We start from the raw sequence: 27,863 nt of genomic DNA, 5'->3' as shown, positions 1-27,863 counted from the left end.
GATTGTTGATCCCACCATTATGGTAATTTTGTCTGACTATAGTGCACGAATAGATAGTACCCAAATGATACACATTAGCTACATGAATAACCTTCAGTTGAACACAGAGCCAAACAATTTCTCAATGCTACTTACCTCAATGCCAGCCAAAATTGAGATTTGCAAATAATATTGAAATAAAAAATTGTGTATAAGTAAACTTTTTTATTCAAAACATTAATAAAACTATCAATATTTTTCAATAATTACAAAATAAAATTTAAAGTTCACAACAACAGTATAAAAACAATTTTGATTGCTAACGCAGTAGAGATTTTTGAGTATCTAGGGACTTTCTTCCATACAAAACTTTTTTTGGAAAAAATATATAAACGTTTTGAGTTTGGAATTTAGTCGCAACATCAGGACATCTTGTTTTATCAAAAATAGGTGTTCCATATCAATTTTAAAACTACTTCATTTTAAGTTAGTAAAACAAAATCAGTAGCTAGATTAAATTGTGGTATAAAATGTTTGAAGGAAATGCTTTTTTTTCGGACAGAAGTCTCTTATATGTTTCATTCTAAATAAGATGAGATTGCCACATACATTTCCACTTTTCAGACAACAAAACATATTTCCTCTGCACCATTTCTATGATTATAAATGTTTAAAAATATTTCATGAAAGAGGTGGTCATCTCGATCACAAGCTACATAAGTCTGGGATACAATTTAGACGTCGTACTGCTACTACTAAACCACACGCACCTAGTCTATATTCCTCTGTGGAACTTCTAATGAATTGGTACATGTTCGAATGTGTGTGTACGTGTAGTGAACCTTCCGTGAAGTTTGTTTATGTGAAGTGCTGTCCTCAATTTTTCTAAACATGCGTGAAGTGTAATGATTGAATAATATACCGTTGTAGTTGTACAACTGTTGCTCTATGCGGGGAGACTTTTTAAATAGGAGTTCGGCTCGCATTTGCACCTCAGCCCAGTTCCCAAGTTGGGAACCACAGAAAACTAACTTCAGGGACCAGTTGACCACCACAGCGGCTTAGACGTCATACTATACACCCGTGGCACTTCAGAAGAGTTTAAAAAATAACTTCAAAGCATAGATGAGGTAAATAAACATCGGCAGCTCTTCACAATGTCTTTCACAAATAACTAAACACCCTAGCAGCCATGAGGCACATTTTGAGAACCACTGCTATGCAGATATCAAAACCAAATAAAACTCATTTTCAAATGTTTTCTCTGTATTTAGCTACTCTTGGCAAGAGAGGAAATGGGAGAATTCCCTCTCCCCACCTCTTCCCTATTGCAAAATATTGTTACGAAGGGTAAAAATTTGAAAAGGCTTGTTAACACATGTAAGGTACGAGTGGCATGTGATTGCAAGAAGAATTTGAAGAGAGAAGATGTGTGTTCGAAAGGCTGCTGTAGTTTTAGCAGGAATTATAGTTGCTGTAAATAAAAGCATTTCTTCACTCTCAAATCCTCCATCTTGTCAGTTTTTAATGCGTCTTCAAGTCCCTGGTGAAGAACTACCTGAGAGATCTGTGTGACGGAACAATACTATCAACCAAAATAATATAGCATATTGAAGTGATCCTAAGAATTGCCTTTTAACAATTTCTGTGCCTTTTGTCCTCATCAGCTTCTGGCCAAGGCTGCCCTTATCAGATGCGGGGCCTGTGCGAAAATAATTTTGGGGCTCCTTGGCCCCGATTTTATATACAGATTTTGTGGGAAGAGGGGCATCAGGCTTGTAAAGAGATTCATGCGTTATTACAGAATATACAAGAATGCTGAAAAATATCTACTCAATAATGAAAATTCAGAATTAATCCAAGAGAAAAAAAATCCCAGAACTGATGAAAATTTAGAATTGGAGAAAAAACACAGAACTGATAAAAATTCGGAATTAATGAGAAAAACAAAACCCGGGGAATTAATGAGGAAAAACAAAACCCAGAATTGATGGATATTCAGAATAAAAATGAGAGAAATAATTCCAGAATTCATAGAAATTCAGAGAGAATTAATGAGAGAAATAATTTCCATAACTGATGAAAATTTAAGAATTAAATCAGTTGAAGCTCAGACACCTCGTTACTACAATAGATATATACCTGATAAATGTATTTTTTCTCGCATCAATTGCCATAAGTGCCGCCCAAACCACAGGGACTGGTGCGACCACACCTGTCACACACCCCAGAGTACGTCTCTGCTTCTAGCAACCCTATTATTCATTTAAAGTCTCACATGTAATGTACATATATTGCTGGCATAAAGTTCCTCTCTCCAACAATACAATCAAGGTAAGTTCACCAAGAGTGAGGCGTAGGTGGCTGCTTTTTGGCTTGGACTGAGAGAGAAGTATTCTAATGTAATGAAGAAAGCAATTAGCACACTTTTGCCCTTTTCAACATCATATCTAGGCAAATATGCCTTCTCTGCTATGGCAACAATAAAATACAAAGAAAGAAATAGACTGCAAGACCTTGAGGATGATATGCATGTTTCGTTGTCAACTGAAAGTCCTGATATCAAATATCTATGCTCTAAGCATCAATCATAAGTTTCACATAATTCTCTATTGATGTACTTTTATTCAGTGAGTTTTGTTATAGTGAACTGTATTCTGTATTCCATTAAGGGTGCCCCAAGTTTTTAATGTTATTCCCAAGGATGCTGCGTACTTCAAAAGGTTGAGAAACTGCTCTAGCAACAAAAAAAATTTCCTTGAAACTGGATCATTTTTAAACGAGAACTTTACAAGGCTAGTTATAAAAACTATGCAAAAAAATTTGATATATCAATATATAAATTATCAATATTCGATACATTATCAGTAAAAAATCACAAACAAAATTGTATAAAATAACTCTTAACATAGAACGCAACAACTTGCAGGAACATTGTAAAAAAAAAAAAAACTGTTTAACATTTTCATATTTTTGACAGTACAGGTTTTTCAAGAAATTCCTGCCACCAGTGAGGCCTCTGGAGAGCACCAGGAGTAGCCATAATTGCCTCTTCAAGTCCCTTGTATACCTGAAAAGAAATAATATCATATATGATGTGAATAAATGAAACATGATCTCACTGATAATTTGTTAATGTATATTTTTTAAAGAACTAATACATTTGAAATCAGAGAGATGGGTCTTACAATTCATTTATTTTTAGAAAATAAGAAAACATTACATACGGGCAAATTAAACACACCCATACATTTGATTACAAGCAAATAAATCATCAGATTTCTGTTTCAAATACACTATCTTATAAAACTGCAGAGTATATGAAATTTTTATAGGAATTTTTAGATTATTTTAATATGATATATGGATTCTCCCATAGTTTCCCCCCTAAGAGAAAAGTGCAACCTGTCCATCTGCTCTTCCAAGAACTGATTTTAGAATAAAATCTGGTGGTGCAATGACATCAACGAGAGCAACCGCATCATCTTTCAATTCCTGGCAAAGCTTCAGTATGTTTTCTTTGAAAATCAGGTGGGGGTTTTCTCCTGAGCAATAACCACCTTAAAAACAAATAAATAAATCATTGAAAGAAGTAAAAAAACAAAATACACCTAAACCATTTAATTAAATATAATTAAAATCAATTTCTGTTAATATTAAAAAAGAAAAAAAAACAATTATTCTAATTTTAACAGTAAATATAAAGTAGTACTTACAAGCAGAAAATAACTGCACAAAAACCTTCAATTTTGTTGTAAATTTTTTTCACCTATGACATGCTAGCACATGGAAGGGGAAAAAAATCCACCAAAAGACCATCACTGGATTTGTAATGATCAACACAAATTACAATCAAAAATTCAAGTTAGAGCTTGAAATTTACACAAAGACGATGTATGTGGATGCAGTATCGCTGAATGAAAGCTTGGGAACTTTCAATAAATCAAAGCTGACAGTTTCAGGACTACTAATACTAAACCAACCACACAAGCACCTTGTCCATATTCCTCTGTGGAATTTCTACGAATTGATACATGTTGAAATGTGCGTGTATGTATTGCGAACCTAATGAGAAGTTTGTTACTGTGTAGTGTTGCACTGCCATCCATTTTTCAGACTTCTGAAGTGCAATGATTGAATAATTGAACCCTTGTAGGCCTGTTGCTCTCTGTGGCGAGACTTTATAAGGAGAGATTGGCTCGAAATTGGGAACCACAGAAAACCAACTTCAGCCAACCATCACTGTGGCGATGATGGGGTTCGAACCCAGGTTCTCACAATGTAAGTCTGTCACTATGACTACTCTTCCACCAGTGGCACAGTTTCAGGACTGCAATATGTTATGTATTTGCCTTGTAAGAAAAGCTGCTTCTATTTAATTCACCATTCTCTGCAATGTAAATTGATTTTTATTTTGTTGCGGTTTTCAAGAATGAATTGAACCAATTGATTGAGTGGTACCACTGTATCATAATCTTTAGTTTTTCAATGTTAACTAGATAAACATACAACTAGGAACACAAACAAGTTCATCAATGTTTACCTATATCCACCACGGATTATAAAAATGATTCTATCACGGAAACATACAATTAATTTTATTTTTTGGAAACATACCACTGTAAAGAATATGCAAGAATTTTTCTAGGGTCCACAATCCATATAGTGTGCACAATTTCACGAGGACATTTTTGATACTGGGATCATTTTGCTGGTCCAAAAAGCTTCTGAATCTTTTGATCGCTACAAGCTGAAAAAAAATTTAATGGAAAAAAGGGATACATGATAATCATATAAAAATGATATTATGAATGACACAACAAATAAAAGAATATTTAAAAAATGTTTACAACAGCATTTGGAGTGGGGGCACAACTGTTTTCAAAAGATTGTCGATCTTTTAGCAATGGATGCATAATTTCTAAATTTTAACAGATGCAATATAAATATTGTGACGAAACAGATTTTTTGTCTAAAAAACACCATATTCCTTCATCATGTTGAAACATATGGGAGTTTTATTCTTCTCATTATTTTCTAAATTATTTCTCATGTGAACACAACTAGTCTCAAGATTAAGGGTTCAATAAAATTTAACATATTTCTCTTATCATAAATACAGTCAAATCTGAATTTAATGAATCAGATAAGGCCTTTATTTTTAATTTCTAAATCATGCGGTCATTTAATTAAGGTAATGATGAACACAAAAATAAGGTTATATAAACAGTTATAATACATAATATATATATATACAGGGATTGGACAAAATAATGTGAACACCTGTGCAAAAAACAACACTCGAGAGAACCTGTCGTATACGGCACCCTCTAGTGTGGAGGAGTTCCACTTAGTGGGCGATAATGTGCACACACCAGTCTAGTTGTAGCAGTGATAGCGTTCGGATGCGATGCATATTGGGGCGTTAAAACTTTGTTATGGCTGACCTCAGATTTTGAAAGAGGCATGATTGTTGGAGCCCTTCTTGCCGGGACCACAGTAATGAAAACGGCCACTCTTCTTTGTGTCGAGAGAAGTACTGTGTCGATGGTAATGACAGTCTATAGCAAACAGGGAAAGACATCATCTACCAAGCATAACAGTGGCCAAAAGTTGAAGATGGCTGATAGACCCAGAAGGGTTTTGAAGCGGATTGTGTGGCCAGAAAGCACAAGATAACAGCATCCCAGATAACATCTGAGATGAACACACATCTACAGGAAGGTGTATCAACAAAAACTATCCGCCGTGAACTGCATGCAGCAAACATACAAGGTACAGCAACTATTCCAAAATCATTGGTGACACCATGCAATGCCTTGGAAAGACAAACATGGTGCCACGAACATAGGAATTGGACGACAATAATGGTGGAATGTCTGGTCAGATGAATTTTCGTTCACATTATTCCAGATTAACAGATGTGTTTACCTTTGGAGAACGCCAGCACAAGCTTATGATGTTGACTGTCTCTTTTCTACTGTTAAGTATGGAGGGGATCAATGACGCTGTGGGGCATCATGTCTCACCATGGTATCGGCCCACTTGTTGTCCTGGATGGGCGGGTTAAAGCATCGGTTTATGTCAGTATTCTGGCCAACCATCTTCATTCAATGGTGCAATATTAGTTCCCTAATTCTCGACCTGTGTTCCAAGATGTAATTCGCCCGTTCACACTGCTGGAATTGTCGGAGACTGGCTTGACGAACACGATGAACTGCAACACCTCCTGTGGCCCACTCAGTTCCCTGATCTTAATTGAACCTTTGTGGGGTATTTTGGAGGCCAAACTATGCAGTAGGTTTCCAACTCCAAAGACACGTTCTGAATTAGTGACCTTTTTGTAGGAGGAGTGGCTACGTATCCCTGTGACTGGTGCATGACTTGTATTTGTCCATCCCACGACGGGTACAAGCTGTAATTAATGCAAAAGGAGGGCCAACAGCCTATTAATAAAGATTTTGTCTCACTTCACAGGTGTTCATATTATTTTGTCCAACTTCTGCATGTATATATATTATATATAATTGTTATTAACAATATTTTGTGCCACTGGTTTGCAAAATGTTTTATATTTGCAAAATAAGAGATAGCTTTTAATCATAAAAAATGAATGATTTTATTTTTCTACAGTCGGCCCTCGTATTCTTGAATTTCATCTTCACAGTTTTTGTATTCGTGATCTCTTTCCTAGTTTTTTAGAAAACACAGTTGCAGTGCTATACTTCTCATATTGGAACAATATAAATATTGAGTATTAAATAAATGTTTTGAAAAACCCCTCCTAAAAAGGTTTTTTAATGCTTCAGGAAATGATTCCAAAAATCTGTTTGTTTTGTTCTGGATAATACCTCTCACAAGCACTCGAGATGGCAAAGTACAAAGTAATTCAAAGGACAACAAAGATTCATTTCACAGAACAGCTATTTACAAGCAGAGATTTTGACGAAACACGATAAAATCAGAGAGCAACTTTTCTAACGTACAAGAGATCTCATCTTCAAGAAAACTCAACAGAACTCTGTATCTAATTCTTTTCTGGTGGTGCTTTTGTATAGTCACAGAAAAGTCAGGGAGCTTCAAGAAAGATCTTTTGGCGTCATGACATTCACAACTTATCGGCACTGTTGCCAAATGTGCTAAGTTTGTCGTCAATTTGGTGAGATTTACAGAGATGGCTATTTTTTATTTTCACATAAGATAATGACTATTTACAGATGAGAATGATATAATAAGTGATAAATAAGGACTATTTACATAATTTTCATAACATTGCCCCCCCCCCTCAGAATTGTTCGTCCCTGGTAATTCAGTCTTCAAATCAGCAGGCCGCATTTGTTCACTCACCATAGTAAGGAGCTAGCCTGTTGAAGTAGACCAGATGCACTTCAATAATGGTGTCTTTTGAATCTGAACTACGACATTCTTTAGTTTTTTTCACAACTTTGTAGGGTCCTTCCCACGAGGTCTGCAGTTTCAGGCAGTCCTTTCTGGTGTCTCTGATTCCAGAGCCCCATGAGGTCTCCTTCCTTGAAGTGGTGAGATGTCACCTTTACATCATAGTGGTTCTTCATCTTCTCAAAGCTGATGTTGAACCAGTATTTGGAGATTCGATGCACATCTTCGAGGCGCTCCTGGAGTCCCTCAACATATTTTTTCGGTGGAAGAGAGAGAGGCATTTAGCGGTTGTCCAAACATCAGATCACCTGGCAGCCGAAGATCTTGTGTTTGAACATCTGTGATGGCTAAAATGCAGTGCTTTCACAGGCGGTTCTCAGTAATGGTAATAGTATGTCTAGGGTGGTTCTCTTGAATGATGCACCAACATTGTAGGTGAAGGTGGGACTGGGTGCACTTCGGAGGCCACTTGCAAGCGGTGCAGGCATCACAATTCCTGCACCACTCCTCCACATCAGTCCTGGACATGTCAATAGAATTGTTCACAAACCTTCTGGAGAGTCTTAATTAGCCGAAATGGCCACAGGTTGCTGCTTCCATGCAGCTTGTTCAAAATCTCTTTCACACAGCCTCTAAGTAGGGTGAGTTGCCATCTGAACGTCTTTCTGTCTCTGACTCCCATTTGTGGTACAGCACACCATCTCTCATTTCCAGGGAGCTCCATAGCACCCAGTATCTTTTGGTTATCGGACTGGAAGAGGGAATGTCTTGCCACATTGTTTTCTTCCTGGTAAATTCTTTCAAGTCCATTATTGGTCGTATGTTAGGTCTTTCTAGTTGAAACTTCCGGTGTTCTCGTTGCTCTAAGGATCATTCTTTGCTTGAGACTTAAGATGTTATCTCTGTCTCACTATAGGGTTCATTGGCCTTTACTTCTCTTCTGCCTTGAGACAATGGTGACTGTTCTGTGGACGTGGTCCTCTCATCAGGGCATCAGCATTTCCATGTGCTGTTTTCTTACAAGGTTGAATCTTCCTCTTCATGCCTTTTGACTCTGGTAGGAGAACAGTTCCGATTCTGGTCATCACTAGTGACGGTTTCAGGGGTGAACTTTTCTTCTGTTTCTGGAATGGCCATCACTTTCCGTGGAAGAAATTCGGCATGACCAGATCTAAGTAGTATGCAACTGGTCATTCTTAGGGTGACCAGATGAGGTACTTGCAAAACCAGGACAAATCCCAGAAATCGTTGTGAAAAACTGGGACACCCATCAATAATTATTGGGACATTTTCAAACTCTCATGTGGTGGGTATTAGTGAAAAATTGCAAACTAACAATATATATTATGAAAATATTATCACAGTACTTCTACACAGTGACTCAAAACAGAGTAAAACATCAGTATGGGAGCCGTCGTTGTCAGTCGTTCTGTATATATATATATATATATATGTGATTGAAAGGCATATGCCATGAGTGGTGAAATGCGTTACATTATGTACTCATAAATTACTAGGGGGGTGACTTAAGTACTCTTAGTTTCATATTATAACGTCTATGCTTCTAGGAGTAATCGACCCTCGGTTTACAGACTTACTAATTTGTTCCAAAAGTCTGTAAACCTAATTGTTCAGAAGCCAAAATTGATTTCTATGGAAAAACAAAAGCAATGTTAAATTAATTAATTCGTTCCAAGAATTCTGAATATTTTTAGTAAAAGTTCACAGCAATGCTTTATGCTGAAGTGCATAACGTAAAACCGATTGAAATTATTAGACTAACACTGAAAACACTTTTCCCTAGAAGAGACAATCCCAACCTTACGAGATATATATGGGCTTATATTCCATATCAGAGCAAAGGTGGAGCTATGTCTGGTTTCTTTAATATTAACTATAATCTTAGTGTCACAGCCCTCAGTTTTTCTGCCTGTAAAGCAATCTGGTCTCACAATTCCTCCAAAATTGAATTCATACATTTCCGTAAGTCCCTTGCCTTTACTTGTGACTGCCATATCAATGAGAGTTATCAGCAACATACTGTACATACTTGCTCCCTTCTAATTCCAACCCTGGTGGTGGCACAATCAATTTTTATTAATTAATTATTTACTAACATACACACATTTTTCAAACCACCACTCAATGCATTGCCAAATTGCGCAGCAGTGAGCAAAAACAACCATCTTTAGTATGCGACAGTAATGAATGGAATTCTATATGAACTCACAAAATTCTTTCAGGTCTTCCATTCATACTGTGTATATGGAAAAAAAGTTATACAGTTTAATTATCATATTTTCAACGTTAACACCCAAAACACTGGTAGTAGTCTTTGCGAAAGTAGTCTTGTTTTGAAATAAGCTGGACTAGATATGAAATTACAGTTTAAAAAGTTGGCACATGGAGGAAGCTTTGAAATGAAATTCATCTTAATAGGATATGATTAACAAATCAAACAGAAGTGTGGGGAGAAAACAAAAAAATTAGTCAACCCTCTAGATTTTAGTAGAATTACTTTACAATTTTTGACAAAGCTATTAGTTTTAGTGACATATGGAGAATATTGTTGGCACTTGAAATATGGAAAAAGAAATTACATGGAAAAAAGCGATAGCAGCAGTTTGACAATGATAAACCTGGGAGTTGTTTAAAGCCCAAAACTCAAGTTGAGTCTTCTTCATCTCAACACTTAATTTCTCGGAACTTTGCTTTAATAAGTGGCAAACGAGCCATTCATATGCATCAATGATATCTGCAAGTGAAATCAGAACAATGGTTAAAACAACTTAGTAGAGACATAACATTTAAAAATATTAATTAATGCTTTCTCCATTATTTACAATGAAAACGTAACAAACTAGCATTTTTTAATTTTAAGAAAGAAAATAAAATATTGTGTCAAAAAAATTATGCAACAAAAATTTAGTAGCAATCAAAATATGCTTGGGGGTCACTTAAATTTTAGAATAGAAAACTTTCTCAGATAAAAGACTAAAAAATTCCCTCACAGTACATGAGCAACAGTGTTGTAATAATGTCATTTCTAATGATCAAAGATGAGTAACGAGGGAAGCTAATATTTTGAACATGAATAATAAGCATAATGAAAACTTGATTAGAATCATGTTGAGATCAGATAGGTTTTGATTTCTTCATGATTTAAATGCCTTCTTTGTTATTCTTATTCATTCAGCCTCGATAAAAAATATAAATAGTTCTTATGGTTTTAGTTATTTACATACAAATTCTTAACAAAGCAATCCCGACCTGTTTTTCTGTTTCCAATACATTAAAAAATATCTTTGGACCCATGAATTTATATATGCATTGCATACAGTGAAATCTTGCTATAACGATACTTGATATAACAATAAAAATCCCTCTAGAATGATATTTTTTCAAGTCTTGTTTGGAAATTTCTATACCCAAACATTAAATGGATGCCTCTGAATATAATGATAATCCCTCTATAGCTATATTTTTTCTTGGTCCACAGAGTATCATTGTATCAAGGTTGCACTGTATACGTTTTTGTACAGCTAACCATTGCATGGCATTTCAGAAGATGAAGAAAACTTGGTCTTAACAACATCATCATAGTTTCTGATGAATTCCAAATCTGTTAAGTATTCTGGAGGATCCTCTTTATCTAATGAGAAAAAAAACTCAGGATCAAAAACTTTTATAAAGTATAACTTTTAAATACCGTAATAATAATAATGAGAAAAAAGATAACTCTTGAGTAATATACAGCAACAAAAAAAAAAAAAAAAAAAAAACAAATGAAGAAAAAAAATAATTTTTTTTGAAACTGATAATCTCTTCAACAAGAAAACTTTCTTACACAAAGTTTTCTTCCTGTAAACAGCAAGAAGATACCTGCTAGTTTGCTGCAATATCACATTATTAGCGCCTTCATAAGTGCAGGATGCATCACTTTCTGTTAAGAGCCTTCCAAATCCAGAGGCTGAGATGTTGAAATAAATAAAACATCAGTGAAAATGAAGGAGAAACAAGTGTCACAAATGATAGAAAGCTAATTGAATTTCCAAGAAAATTTGTTTTCCCTCACACACTTAAATATATCTTTGCTTTTTTTCGGTTAAAAGAGAAAAAGGTCATACTATAATAACCTTTTAGATAGCCATGGCCTCCACAAGCTTCTCTGCATTCTTGTGCACAGTCTCGGGCGATCCAAGTTGAAACAGCTTTGGTGCAGCAGCTTAAAGCATGAATATATGCTCCCACTTCAAGCTAAAAATAAAACACAGTATAAATGGGGGGCTCAGAAGTCACTCAGGGCATTTCTTCTTTCACATTGCAAGTGCCTCTGCGTTGTTAAAACTTTCAGTTGCCAAAGCATTCGTCACTAACTTTATATTGCAACAGCACAACTTATACTGATCACACAATAAAACGATCCTTTAAAAGATTCTTCTATCTCATTTTTAATGTTCATTAACTTACAATGATTGGTTTCGGAGCCCTCCACATATACCAATAGAAAAAAGTCAATTCACTGATAAAAATTAACAAGCGTTGCATAAAACATTTACCAAAAAATCAACTTATAGGACTCTCAATAACTGCAAGTTGAAAAAAAAATTGATAAGTTTAACTACTTATGTATATAATAGAGAATGAACAAATATTATATAATTAATCTTTTCCCTTCATGTGACTTGATTTCTAGTTGTAACAAATATGAGATTTTCAATAAATAAAACAAATGCACTGATACATTGAGAATTCCTGTGGCATTTAATATAACAATTAAGTTGAATGAATGCATTCTTCATAGAAAGTTTCTTCTCCCTTGTTTTACATAAAATATATAACCACTAATTCATAATACAAGTTACATGCACAAAAAAATCTGCAGAAATATTTATTTTTATGTACTTATGACAACCCCAGAAGACATGAAATATGTTACCTTTTGGGAATTCTTCGTATCAGACATAAGAACATCTGTATAAAATTGAATATAATTATCTTCAACACTCAAATGGAAGTGGAGTAAAACATATGAGGCAGCAAGGTACGGCAAGAGTTTCCACTGCTGCAAGATTTTCAAGAATTTGAAACATATTAGTCAATGTTTAAAAAATAATTAATAAATAATAGATAAATTTTTCAATATAAATGTACTTTATGTGAATCACAAATATATACACTCAAATATAAATACAGTGAAACCTCAATATGACGATACTCTATAGACTAAAAGTCCATAGAGTGTAGAGGGATTATCATTATATCGAGTATGGTTGTAGTGAGGTTGCTCTGTGACTACTTGACTCTACATACTTTTCAGACACATTCCTCTGCAGAATTTCTAACAAATCGATACATGCTGGAATAAGTGTTCTAAGTGTATGTTGGCCTCTAACATATTTATGTTGTCAGGGTTGCGTTTGTTTCATGTTCGTGTTGGTGCTGCCACCTGCCTTCCATGTTTTGAAGTTAAGATGGTAAATGTTTGAATTTTCATGTTACGTAAGTATCATGTTGAAGGTCTGTCTGCTCTCTGCGGAAAGGCTTTTTTAAATAGGAGACTGGCTCACATTTGCATCTCATTGTTGGAAAACCATAGTCAATGCAAGGACCGTAAAATTACAAGGAATAAAGAAAATGTACATTCGTTTGTTTTTTACGCTGATTGTTTATTCTTCTGATGTAAATCATAAGAGAGACTATATAGCGAAAGTACATTTTTGCAACAAACTACATTGAACATTGAAGGACCGGACACACCCCGCTTCCCATCTCAGAGAGATATCGAAGCTTTCCCGGGGGATGGGTGTATCCGGAAATTTATTAATTTATGTGAAAATAACAATGATATACATATATACAATAAATAATCTGGAATAAATAATCGTACAAATTGTGATCATATAGCATCCTCCACAGATAATCAGTCCGTAATCGTAATAGTCCTTATATAAATAATCAAAGATAATTTTTGTCTTGTATGTGATAGAATCTGGAAGTGAGTTTATCCAATCTAGAATATAACAATCTCGGCAATCAAGCTGTAATAAGATATAAATTGACGTCCATATGTCCGGCATCTCCATTTCATTCACACCCGCCGGAAAAAGGATGAAACAGTTGACACTTGTCTTCTTGGGCGTAAATTGTATCGATTATTAGATGTCGGTGAAACAACCGATGCATGTCTTCTTGGCCGTAAATTATACTTTTTAATAGGTAACCGTGTTACCTCTCTTGTTGGCTCGTAAGACGGGTCCTCCGAGCGCGAATTGCGTCCCCTTGATCCCGCAGCTCGTGTCTTATTGTGAAGTAGATGTAGGTTGCGGTCCAGGAATCGAATTAACCTCTGCAAACGTTGAAAGTTCAGAGGGCTATCTAGAATTCTCATTTTCCAAGCAAGCATTCTCGACTCTGGCAGTTGGCCAAAGTGGAAGACTCTCGTCTGGGGACACAAACTACAGTGAGAAAAAATCTAATATAGGTTCTTTCAAAATTCTCATTTGGATTAGAAAAAATCACTTGTAGGCAGGCTTCACATAACTCGAAGCCAGGCTCATGGAATATTTTTTTTGCAAATTATAGCAAATTTATAGTGTCCAGACACATTGTTTATGCCCTTATAGCAAATTTACAGTATAAAAAACTACAAGTTTCACTCTAGGTCTCGAGATTTGAGCCCTATCAGTCTTCCGCCACCAGGAAACAATGCTTGTATGGCTATTTTAAACTCACATATGAATAATCAATACTCTAGATCACTGTCTCAACCACTGGATCCTGATATCAGTCACACCAGGCTGCAAGGGGTTCACTGTTTCATTTTTACGCATTAGTCTTGTGTATCACTGGGCCTTCCATTTACAAAAAAGAAATTAACTGGGCCATGGGCTTCCAAAGGTTGAGAACCATTGCTATAAATGATACCAATGAACAGATTAGTAATCGTTTTAAGACAACAATCTATGAAACCTGTTAAACTGGAAGTTAGTTCATGGACTAAACAGTTGCCAGACAGTCATAACATTTACTTAGCCCATATAAAAACAATGCTAGAACTTGAGAAAAGAATTTCCAAGATTACAATGGAAATACTGCGCTTAAGAAATTAAGTAACTGATAAACACAGTTTATTATAAAACTGATTATGAGTTCAGTTTTCAAGAAAACCCCCTCTAAGTTAGCTTAAATAATCACTTGAGTCTGGTATTCAATGACAGGAAGTTCGACATCTGAAGTTGGCCCGAACTGACATCTCACTGCTGAGTATCTTAGAGCTATAGCCGTGGCATGCTTCAAAAGAATAACACTTTGACCAAATATGGCAATCCTCACAAGTGATAGTGATGAAAAGGCTTCTTTTGATTGTTTTTTTGACTCCTGCAACGAGAGGCTAGTGTTAATGTGGAAATGAGAATGAAAAGTCATCCAAAATACTAAACATCAAAAATACTAAAGCTTCATAATCCCCAAAGCAGAATGTTTTGCATTGGTCTGCCATGAGCCCTCAGTTAAATGGAAATGTTCTGTTGTAAAAATCTCCATAACAGTGTTTCTACATTTTTTCCTTAAAATTCTTCCAAATTGTTCTGCAGTAGCACTGATTGTTCTGCAACGTATGTCACAGATTTCGGTATATTCTGCTTTGGGGTTCATAATTACCTAATTACTTTCTTTTTTTTGGGGGGGGGGGAATCAATACTAATACAAAAAAAAGCAACCTCTCAAGTGTGAGTTTCACATGAGAAAAATTATGCAGATAGATATAAAAGATGCAACAAATAAAGGATATGACATTCATGCTATAAGCAAAAAAAAAATGCTATTGTGAAAAAGAAAAAAAAAATTGCTCTCACATATAGAATTTTTCTACCATCAGCATCGAGGATTTTTGATTTCATTAGCAAGTTTTTCTTCGGTATCCTATAATTTTTGAACATTATGAACCTGTAAATGAAAATTAACGCAAAACATTAAAACGAATGTTCCTTTAAAATAATTTCATTTATATTTCTTTTAAGGATTCCATATCTGTATGTCGGAAATAAAGAGAACCATATCACAAAAGAGAAATTTTACAGGAGAGGCAGTTCGATTTTTCTTTTTTTGTGTATCTTTCTAGAGTTTCCAAATTCCACACACTTTGGAGTTATCAGGATTGGGAAATCCTATTTCTCGAGAATTTGGGAAATCACTTATTTGCAGTAGAATTTCGTTTATACGACTCTAATTTATGATACTTTCTCATTTATACAACGTTTAGGTTTGGCCTCAATTATTCTCTATACTTTTAGGCAGTTGGATTTTTCTTTTTTTGTGTATGTTTCTATACAGCTTGCTTGTTTTATAACAGAGTATAAAAAAGTCATGACTTAAAAAACATCTAATTCTTTTATTTAAATCAGGTTTTTTTATTTTATTTTACTGACTACTTATTAATTAAAAAAAAATCTTGTTAATCATTAAGAATGCATATTTTTTCATCTAATCTCTCAAATTTAATTCAGCATTAATGAATAAACTAACAAACAAACAATAAGAAAGGAACTGCAAGCACGAGATATGAACACCAAAAATCATGTGTTTATTTAACATGAAAGGATGTTGAGCACGAATCCACTAATCTACAAGAAAAATATTAATTTTTCTAGTAGAGTGCTTTTATTCATGATAGCTTCCCCCCACTCCTTAAGTAAATGCCTGCTGGCGACCCAGTATTAAATATGGTGCAGGTTTCTCAAGTCATTCAATATACAGCCAAAGGATTATTCAGCATCGCACACAACTAGATGAAAAACTTTCCATTGACAAGATTGTTTCTTGCACGCACGATTGGTGGATGCATTTATTGATGTGATTCCTACTTACATGAGGTTGATCATGTTTTTGATTAATTCACATATTTTTATTCTTTCACAGATTTAATCAATTTTAGTAAAAAAAACGAGCAAACTCTAGACTTTCTCACTTTCCATATTAAAATTTCAAGTCGAAGAGTATTTATGTTGATACAGTATCTATTATTATTCAAATCAGCAATTAGCACATAGAATTGAAGGCTTTATACAAAAACTAACTTCTCTGTTTTTTACCAGAACTCTCGTGCCTCAGTATAATTCAGTGCAGTAATATTCGTTTAACTGCTCAACGCTGCAACTATATTCTTAGTCAGCCAGGGCATGCACACATTTTGGTGCCTCTTAGTAATATTGATAGAGGGGATGAAGGGTGAAATTTGCACCCTCTCTGGCGTGCTATACCTCTGTCTCGTGTAACCAAAGTAAATCAATATTTGCTGTACTTTTACTTACGTATTACTTTTATATACATATTTTACTTTTACATACTTTTCATTATTCGAACATTGAAAATAAAATGAACCCTTTACCACCGGCATACAGATATATCCCACACTTGGTCTTAAATAATTGCCAGTACTATTTTTATTGAGGTAAACATATAAATATTGTATGTCAGAAGTAAGTCACTATAAGTTAAAGAAAGTTTACCTTTAATGTTAAATGCTTGTGTTACAAGTCTAGGGATTCAGGATTAATTACTCTTAATGAAACAAACGACTTGTATCAGTTATTATGTTATTATTAACACTAGAACGTTTGGAGTTTTTCGTACCTGTCAGAACAACTTTTTATAACTTTTTAGGACTAAGAAGTATCTAAAATTTTTGAAACAGGGTATGATGCGAGACCTCCAAAATTGATAAAAAAAAAATCACAAATTTTCTAAGCCTCAGAGTAAAAACAACACCAGTTGTTTTTAAAATTCAAGGTGTGCCGAAAATGATACGTCTAATGATATTATTCACATGATGCTTATTTTCATCAAAAATGAGTTAGTTTTGTAGCTACGTTGGAACAAAATACATTGGTATTGTAAGTGCATGGCTTCCAAGGATAGTGATAGAACCAGTAGACTACACCCAATGGTCTGACTTTTTTTAAAGTTAGAGACCTAATTCTTTCATCAAGAGCTCAGCAATCATACAAAAATATTTTCATTCTGCTGTGTAATAAAAGCTACATGAAAAGCAGATGCTCGAGTATAAATGCTCTAAAAAAAGTTGAAAATACACCAACAAACAAGTATTCTAGACACTAAAATTTTTGTAAAATATCTAAACCATTTCCCTTTTGAAAGAAGTGTTTATAGAGAGACAAGCATACCCATTGTCCAATCCATTAATACCAATTTTTGGTCCAAAATCCCCTACTGTGATTCCTGGGAAAGGAAGAAGAGTTTTTGGATCTCTAATAGGAACAATGAAAGGATATGGACCACAACACTGGCCATCAGAAGAATACAGCTGAGCATACAGGATCGCATGAGTCGCTAATTGTCCCAGATTTCCGGCCCATGCTTTACTGGCTTCGAAATCGGGAGTGTGAAGGACAAACTCCTACATTAAGAAAACCATTGGGTAAAATATATAAATAAATGAGGGAGAAGTTATAGAGCACAAATAAATAAAAAAATTGAGCTGAAACTGCACAGCTACATACACACTATAAGAAATTCAATATTTAATGAAAATTTTGGCAAATTAAGCTAATAAACCTGGCTGTTATAATGACAACTACTACTAGTTGTACTAGCATCATAAAAACTAGAAAGTGTTTTATGTATATGTTTTTTATATAGTAAACATGTTGATGAATGTCTGAGATGTGCAATTATATATGTTTGCTATTTGTCTCTCTGCACAGATCAGTGCAAATGCAATTTCACAAATTTCCAAAAACCGAAAAACTATTGGAGGTATCCTAAATTTTTTCTTGCTTTCAAACTAAGCACAACACCGATCTATCACTATAGATGATTTGAGTGAGTTGTGTTGGAAATGTGAGTGTGCACATACCTAACAGTCTGAGTGAATATCCAGTGTTTTGATTTTTCACTGCTGCCATCTATACTTCAAATTTTGAGTGAAGTGTAATGATTGAATATTTGTACCTTTGTAGGTCTGTTGCGAGCCTTTACTTATAATGGCAAGATCAGGTTGCATTCGCGCCCCAAAGTTGGGAATCACAGAAAACCAACTTCAGTCAACCACCAATGGGTTTAAAGAAAAAAAAAACCTAAACACTAGCAATATTTGAAATGCACATATCATTTGGTTGATTAGATACAGTGAAAGAATTGAATTCATACCTGAGTGCATGGATCAAATGCGGCTTTTGTCCTCATTCTCTGAGTGTTACTTCCATGGCTGATTTCTGTCAGCGCAAAGCAACCTATAAACTATGGATTTTAGGGGATTAGGAATCTATATATTCTAGGATCGAAAAAGTTTGAGCATTAATATTTAGATGTTTACTAGCATGAAAGTAAGTTATTATAAATGTTTTGAATAGAAAACATCTTGTGATAGAGCTTGGGGGGAATTTTCAACTAAGTCAGTTAGAACAAGGCTAAAATAAATGTAGTTGATTATTCCATGCCCATTTCCCTTACCTTCAACTTACATTATCTCCTTGTCATGACAGGGAATCTATACACAATTTCCTGCATAATCCCTATGAAAGTAAATTAATCGCTTTATCATGTAGAAAGTTCCTCACACCAATCATAGCCACTGCTTTGAAAAAAGAAGATTAAAGAAGGCTGTAGCTCTCTTCAAACACTCCTTTGAATGTTATATCTTCAATTAGGGAACTCGTACAGTGCCTAAGAAACAGAAGTTACTGTCTCATATTTTATCTACTACTACTACTTAACCGTATGTATGTTTAGAGATGTAAGGTGAGAATATTCTCAGAGAAGAAATGGATGTAAAAATTGAAAAATAATTGAGAATATTCATTTTTCTTTTAAGTAATTTAATTTATTTTTGCTAATTTTGTTTATATTATGAAATATAAACCGGTTTTCATTGCCTGAAACATTTAAAACAAAATTTTTTTTAACATAATCACCCCCAATGACAACTTTTAGTTTGAGAATATTCATGATCATATATGATTTTATCTCATATTCTGTTAGTAATGATGAGAGGTTTTAAAAGTTTGGTTATGAAGATTTTAAAAACCTTTAGATTAAAACCTTAAAAAGTTATTTAAAATTAGATAAATTTTCAGAAATTAGTTCAATGCAAAGTGTAAAACTCGAAGTTGACTGACAAAGGAGACAATTCTTATTATTCTTATTCAATTCTTCATTCCAAGAAGATACAGAACTGTTTTTTTCTTCAATCTACATACACTTAAATTCTGTATCATTCGCATTTCTTTGCACAAGTTGTGCAATTCATCCATGTTGGTTTTATTTTCTTGCTTTAAAACTTTAATATCGTGGACCACATACTTCAATATTCCGTCTTCTTGACGGGAAGAGGAATGGGGGACATAAATTACCAGAGAATATTCTTATCCTAACATAATAAGAATTATTCTCAAGTTATTTATAGAGATTATTTATTATAATGAATGTTATTACAAATATTCTTGAGAGTAATCACTGGAAGGAATACTATTATAAACAACTAAAGAATGTTTCATCCAGGAGAATATCCGAAAATATTCCCTGGAAGGACTATTATAAATAACTTGAGAATAATTCTTATTATTTTCGATAAGAATATTCCCCAGTAATTTGTAAAAGCAGTCCTTCCAGAGAATATTTTCAAGGATATTATACATATTTATATTATAAATAACAGAAGAATGTTCTCATCAAGAATAAGAATATTCCCAAGTTATTTATAGGTAGTAGTCCTAATAGTAGTCCTTCCAGATAATATTCTCCTTGATGAGAATATTCTCCAAGATTATTCTCGAGAACTTTACATCTCTACATACATTGCACCCCATACACATTCCTCTACAGAATTTCTAACGTATCGGTACATGCCAGATTGTGTATTATGAGTGCATGTGTGGCCCCTATTGAATTTATATTGTCAGAGTGATGATAGTTCAGGGTTCATACTCATTTTCGTAAAAAAATTTCCCTGACTTTTCCAGTCGAATTTTAAAAAAATTCCAGGTTTTTTTTTTAAATCAAAAAATTTATATAAATTAATAAAAATTTAGAAAAAATTAATTATATTATAAAATTATTTATATTATAAAATTATTTATATTATAAAATTATTTATATTAATTATAAAATTATTTATATTAATTATAAAATTATTTATATTAATTATAAAATTAATAATTTTAATTACAATATCATAATGACATCATTATCGCAGATTTTTTTACACACATTCATGCTTTTCAAATACACCTGATGGAGAAGAAAAATGGAGCACAATTAAGGAATGAAAGATTTCCCTTTTAGGCAATTTCAATGCCCACAAGATTTACAGTTGTTTCCTTTGTGACATAATTAGTCAAAGATGTAGTTGGTTTCACTGCATCAAAATTCTTTACAGTTGGCTTGCACTCGCGTAAGCGCTAGAATCGAGAAGCTACGCAATTGGGGGTTGTTCACTGAACTCTGATTTCACGTGCTTGGCATAGTTCTGGATGACTTATCTGCCCATGTTGCGAGTTTTACCGCAAAGCTGCCACCATACGGGTCATTTTTGACTGCTTCGATCCAATCATCCTACTGACGATCCGCTCAGACAAGTTTTCTTACAACGTATTGTTTTCAAATAAAAATACCCACGTGGAAATCAAAATATGCACATGCTTCATTCACCGTTCCTAACTGAAGTCAACTTACGAAATTATCGCAACTGCGCTTTGCACCCATGGCTTTCTACCATGGAGGAAAGAATAACAGGAGGTGCGCCTCCGTTGAGAAAGCATGGGGAATCTGGGTTGCCAGATGAAGCCAGTGATCGCTCTATTAAAGGGACCAAGTAAGCCCAAACAAACCGTGGCTTCCCATGCTTTCCTATGAGAAACATCCCCGTTTTTAAAAATCATTTAAAAATTTACTATTCACTTTAGGAACTCGATTTTTTTTTCTCAAATTCTTTGGATATATTTATACAATTGAACGAGAGCTTTTACAATTTTAGTTTTTATTTGTTTTCGAATATCAACTTCTACAACATGGAACCTTTTGCAAAAATAACCAAAATTTACCCATATCTTGTGCCACAAAATTTCTTCTTGGCATTTTAATTAAAAAAAAATTAGGCCAAAGTATGTAACACCTCAGTGCTGAGAGAAATACAATGTTTAAAGACACTTGAACAAGCGGTGTTTGAAAAAAAATCTGCCTTTTTTTGCGAAAAACATATTATATATGCAAAACATTAGCATATATAACGCTTTTCAGCTGTTTATATTAAAATATTGTAGAAAAAAAAGTTTATTTTTTAATATTTTTTTCTCAATACATCTACATAGCGGAAAGTTCGGATGGGTGGCATATATTTTCAGTAATACGTATTCAAGAATATGAGAGTGGAACGGAAGATGGCGAAATTCGTACAGCCTACAGGCAGCAAAACCATAAATACACAGTGGCGGAGGACGCTCGAGCACTTCCAGCACTTTGAGGCCATAGGCGGAGATTGACTTGGAAGTCTGGGGAGGCAAGGTCATTATTGCTGGGGGGGGGGCACGATGATGATGATGTCAGCTCATATATACATTAGATCAGTCGACTTCACCTTTGCCCCCCACGGCCCTCCCCCTGTATCTCCGCCCATGTTTGAGGCACGGGGGCGGCAAAATGCTGTTTGCCCCGGGTGCCAAAAATCCTAGCTACGGCCCTGTCAGAAGGTGCTCCAGCATCTCAGGATTGATTCAGAAATCAAAATTCTTCATGTAAAGCTTAAGACGAGCGCCCACGGGCCTCAAACACTTTCGAAATGTCCCGGATCTATCATAATGATGAACGAAACAAAAAGGCAAGATAAACAGTTAAAAGAAAAAAATTATGAAATTACATTTTATTGCAGCTTCATATTATTTTAATTAATCATATTCCCATAGACATTAATGTCTATGGGAATACATCGACATACATCGAATTTTTAAAATAAATTGAAGCACTGAACTTATGACGAGTTGAGAGTGAAAAATGATCTTCCCCTTTCAAAAATAAATTAAAAATATAAATACCCCTTATACAAGGATAAAGTTTTATCTTTCCCCATTATTGGATCATGTAGATCACCTGAAGACGCATTAAATGGTCATGGTGCTTAAATTTATTTAGTTATTAATATTTTAAGAGAATTCGATCCGGCAAAACACATGTTAAGTATAGGGAAAAGAGCAGTTTGTTTGGGCTTACTCGTCAGCCCATAGGGTTGCCACAACGGCTTCAATTTTCGTTCCTGATGTCACCTCCTGTTATTCTTTCCTCCATGGCTTTCTACAATGCGTAGTTATGATGTTTCTGGGGAAGCACTAGGAAAAAGTTACGATAAAGTCGTAGCAATACGCTTTTCCAAGCGGACTTACGAAATCCTCCTTCCTCCTTGGCAGTATCTAACGTTTTTTTTGCGATATATTGCAATATTTTACGGATTATCAATATTTACGATGTTATCGGAATTCCCTTTTTCTTCCCCACGGATTTTTTCCCCTCATTATTATTTTTGATCAATCTTTTTTCCCGATCAGACGGCAGTCGTGACGATTTTCCAGGTCGTTGTCTGAAATTTCCAGATTTTAAAGCAAAAATGGGCCATTTTCCCTGATTTCCCTGACTTTTTTTAGTAAAATTTTCTTCCCCTGACTTTTCCAGGTTTTCCCGGTTTTCCCTGACCCGTACGAACCCTGTAGTTTTATGACCTGCTGGTGCTGCCATCTGCATTTTCCTATTTTTTAAAATATTTTCCCGCAGCAAGGAATTAGGAAGATTGTGGAGAATCCAATAAATACAACTATATGCATCAAAATATGAATGAAGCAAATTTAAAAAAAAACAGTGTCACACGCAGTAAAATGATGTTTTGCTAATAAGTATGAACCAAAAGAGACATATAAATGATAGAAATGATAAATAATCTTAAATGATGTACCTCAAGACTTTCGAATTTTTCAATCAAATCTATATTATCCTCATTTAGATTAAAAGACAGCATGAATTTTGGAATCTGAAACAAAGATTTGGTAATATTCAAACAAGAATGTGTGTATCATTCATCCACAGTTTCAATGATGTTCCCTATTCAGAATGAAATGAAGTTACAAATCGTTCTTAATGAGTAAAATTCAGACTTACGATGCAGGACAGTAACAGTTTGCCTGATGAAGCAGAATCAGCCTCATATAAAGCCCTCCCAACAGCAAAATATTGCCTTGCATTTCGGAATTGTTCTTCTGGAGTGAGAAACTCAAGTTCTTTCAATTTCTTGAATCTTTTAAAACCTAGATGGTGCTCTTCTTGCCAGCTCAGATCCTCAGTGAGAGGCCTCTGAAACAAGGGCTCTTTTTCTAATGTTTTATAAACCAAATCCTAGAAAGAAAAGTATACCACAGAATTTCTATATCAGTCCCCCTATCTTAAGGAACTTTTTTGATGGCAAAATAAAAGACATTAATTTGAAATATTTATTTCATTCATCCATGCTATAACTTTTTAGAATTGCAGGGGTTCTCAAACCTTTTACACTCACGGAGCCCCCTTTCAATAATCAATGCTTATCTGCAGCTTTCCAGAGCAGGTGAACAAAGAAACTACAAAAAACCTTTGTCAGGGGAGCTGTGGAGAAGCGGCCCTGAGAAAGATTGGTGGCGCACAGTTTCAGAACCCCTGAACTATAGCATTAAGCAATAATTTTTTTACCCTCTTTTATAGAGAAATCCCAGTAAAAAAGTTAAGATAAAGTATTAAAAATCTATTTTTTACACTTGCATAGAAATATTAAAAAGCATTCAAAGAAACATACTAAGACATTTCAAAGGAAAAAAAAAACACCTTCTATTTCTTCATTGTCCTTTTTCTTGTCATATTTTTTTCTTTGTAATATTTAATATTTTTATTCTTTGACCTTAATTCATTATTAAATTGATAACCTATTTAACGCTCAATATGAATTTATTTTTAAGAAAGGTAATTTTTGAATTTATGTTAATTTATTTGGTGGGCATAGCATCAGTTGTCCTAACCAGAACAACTTAAACAAATAGTCAAATTCAAAATTAGACTTGAGCAGGTGCAAAAGGTGCGATCGCACTTGATAGCAAAATTTTTAATTTTATTGCATTGACTGAGCACAATATTTTACGATAACTGCTTTAAAAAGCAAGAAATTGAAATTATATTGATCTATTGATGAAAATATATTGATCTATTGATGAAAATATATTGATCCATTGATGAAAATATATTGATTTATTGATGAAAATATATTGATTTATTAACAGACACACATATGATAGTGAATTCACAGTGTACCAACATCCTTAACGTCTTGATTTTCGACATGAGGAGGGGAAATTAGCTTGTGCTTATAATATAAAAAGCAGCCAGTTTTGGGGCATTTGCCCATGCGAGAAACAGTTAAGATTCAAATAACATGAATTTATAATGGAGATTGACTTTCCAGGATGTATATGACACTAGAATGTGAAAAAAATATTACAATAGACTCTCGATAACCCAGTTATGTGCATTAGTACAGAGTTTTCTTGCCAGTATTTTTGTTTTCTTAAAAGAGAGGTTTTTTTTGTTTCAGACCGCTCTTTTTAGAGGAAACACATATATGTACAAACATGTTCCACAAATGCACAGACAGGATAAAAACACGAAGACAAACAGAGGAACACAAATGAAAAAAAAAATCAACATATGCTGTTGGCCTCAAGGGACTACATCAACGTTTTTTAAGGTTGGTTTAACAACAGCGTTGGTTTAATTCACTACTGCACGTAGGTCTCCTCTGAAGTTTGCAAGAGACTATATAATCACCTATAAATATCTTATTTATGAAGGCTGTTGACTCCTTGCAGATGTGGAGAAATGGAAAATGTGGCCACATGTGTCTGCTGCTTAAAGCGAAAACAATACCAAACAACATTCTGTATTGTAATCCATTCATCATATCTATACAATTCAGTTTTTGTTTCAATTTGATTCTCAGTCTCCTTCATTTGTGATAGTGTCTTGTCTGTATCTCTGTTGTTTCGCTTGTGCATGCAATGTCTGCACAGTTGAAATGAAAGCATAAACCTAATACATATTAACTGTCATTAAAAAAATTAGATTAATTAAAAAGCTTGAGAAAGGTGAGAAGTTGGTTGACTTCACCAAGGTATATATATATGCCCACCCCCAAGAAACACTAGTTTGTTTACTCAAATGGAAAATGATACAAAATACGCAGTTACCAGGTGTCATTGCATTTTTTTATGAAAAAAAATGTAGAAAAATGAAAAGATTCGTTATGAAAAACTCTTTCAGTAAATTTATAAAATATACAGCCCCCCCCCCATATTCACGGGGGTTACATTCTGGGGGTGACCGCGAATATGGGAAATTCGTGAATAACCAAAACCATAGGTTTTTTGTATATCTCGTTTATTCAACAGCATGAGAACAGCAGGGTGACACAGAGGTAGAAGGGAATTTAAAAGAGGGTGCAGCGATTGTTGGCGATGTTTTCTGAAATAACAGTGATTTCTGTGTTTGCCATTTCTTCTCCTTCATATCATCAAGTATGTTGGAGTATGATGACAAGGCTTCTTATACCAATTTCTCTACATGTGAAAAACGTACCATAGACAGATCTATGTCATGAAAAATAAATAAGTGAAAATGCAATTGACAAAAAAAATTATTCAGAGTATGCCTATGAAGTCCAAGGCAATTTTGGCAGCTTGTGTTGACTCCAAATGAAGTGACCGCTGCTTCGAATCAATGAATTCCAGGCTTACTCTCTAACGATTACAAAAGCAAACTTTATTTTCGAACTTAACACATTAACATGTGTAATCTCAATAGGACTACATTCCTACGTCATTTCTCAATCCAACCTCTCTCTGTCTCACAGTTTGACTAGCGTTCCCCCAAAAGTTGCTTGTTCACCTCGAGCACAAAGTCAAGTTACATTTCTTTCTTTCCAGCGGCTGTTTAACAGCTTTCTACACTTATTTCCAATTGTCCAATTTGAAAATAAACTACTAAAATACTGTACATGGAACATGTTGCGAGTGTGAAGCATAAATATCAAGTGTTGAAGTAGGCAAAATACCACGCCAGATTTGTCTATTTGTTAACATGGTTAAATTTTAATGAGTTCTTCCCCCGTGAAATTTTGAACAAGCTTCGCTGCTGACTATATTTCATTTATTACTAATTAAAGAAGTGTCCTTAAGAATTTTTTGGTTGACATTTAATTTCAATTTTTTTTCTTTCCAATTATAATTTTTTTTTGGTCAGATTTCATGTGAATGACCCACATACAACTAGGAAAAAGCAATACATATTACTTGATAATGAATAATTTCATCACTCCATAAAACATGTTTCATTTTGTGGTGATCAAAACTTGCTCGTTTACGATATTCATCCAATGGTCCAGGTGGGAAAGCTGATGGAGCATCTTCACGAGGTCCCATAGTGATCTCCTGGTGTCTATTGGACAAATTGAAAAATTCAAATTCATTAAATATTTTCATTAATAATTTTATCATTTCACCATTTATTGTTCTCAATTCATATGATTAAGACATCAGTCGAATATAGTGTATATTTTTCTCCTCCTTTGGACAAATTGAAATGTATGAGCACATTGAACAAAAATCATTGTTGGAAATCTAGAATTGATCCAAAACCCCTGTTTGACCCGGAGTTCTAGATCCCATCGGCCCTGTTCCCTCCCTTGGGCAAACGGAGCACGTGCCCAAGGCAGGTCTGTTTGCTTTAAACCAGGGTTGGGTTTTTGACATGACAAGCATCAAAAACAGGTTTAAACTGTCGAAAACCTAAATGAATGCTTTTTGATAATGCTTTGAACACAATAAGAATATAACATGATGAAAAACTTACTTTTTGTATATTACAAAATTATTTTTTTTATGTAAATGCTATTCAAACCAAAAAACAAAAAAAACCCTTTCCGGCTTTCTTTACTAACCCTGGGCCGAGGTCCAAAAACTTTCGGGGCGAATTCGGATATCGAATCTTTCCCCGATATTTTAATTCTTCACAAAAACATTTATCGTCTTCGGGGAAAGGGACCCCCCCCTTCATTCCGCCTTTGCCCCCCTTCCTCAAAGAATGAAGGGTCCCCAAAAAAGTCCACGACCTCGAACTTATTATGAGAAATAGGCGCTGGGGCCTGAACAATTGAGCCCACAGCTGCTTACCTTACTGCCTTGAAGGAAAATAAATCTAAGGTTGGATCCCTCCCGGAAATTTCCCAACAAATAACAGCGAGGTTTTTATAGGCTCATTAATAATTAATAAATGATCTAAAAGACGTAATAACACTTACTGATTGCGTAAGCAACAGAGCACTTGTTGACATTCGAGGACCTCGGCGCACGTGATTTTGAATTTTTTTCTCCACATGGAAAACAACACCCACGCAGCGTCATCTATACTTT

At 34.5% G+C, this 27,863-nt stretch overlaps 1 protein-coding gene across 1 annotated transcript; it reads right to left on the bottom strand.

Moving 5' to 3' along the window:
- Positions 1 to 184: 184 nt before the first annotated feature.
- LOC149084328 (peroxisomal acyl-coenzyme A oxidase 3-like) lies at positions 185 to 27,325 on the bottom strand. The gene is made up of 16 exons (XM_089234693.1): positions 27,304 to 27,325; positions 26,745 to 26,889; positions 23,536 to 23,769; positions 23,333 to 23,407; positions 18,547 to 18,636; positions 17,562 to 17,794; positions 15,234 to 15,324; positions 14,575 to 14,757; positions 12,317 to 12,442; positions 11,514 to 11,634; positions 11,225 to 11,347; positions 10,925 to 11,029; positions 9,978 to 10,132; positions 4,597 to 4,729; positions 3,385 to 3,539; positions 185 to 3,049 (listed from the first exon to the last, which is right to left on the bottom strand). The coding sequence occupies exons 2-16, from the start codon at positions 26,871 to 26,873 to the stop codon at positions 2,945 to 2,947; spliced, it is 2,058 nt and encodes a 685-aa protein (XP_089090819.1). The 5' UTR covers positions 26,874 to 26,889; positions 27,304 to 27,325; the 3' UTR covers positions 185 to 2,944.
- Positions 27,326 to 27,863: the final 538 nt, after the last annotated feature.

This window comes from Pholcus phalangioides, unplaced genomic scaffold (assembly GCF_987345545.1).
Source record: "Pholcus phalangioides strain wild (caught in Gottingen) unplaced genomic scaffold, Ppha-v1.0 ptg000008l_1, whole genome shotgun sequence".
NCBI classification, from domain to species: domain Eukaryota; kingdom Metazoa; phylum Arthropoda; class Arachnida; order Araneae; family Pholcidae; genus Pholcus; species Pholcus phalangioides.
Note: the sequence above shows the minus strand (reverse complement) of the source record. Positions and strands in the feature narration are given on the sequence as shown.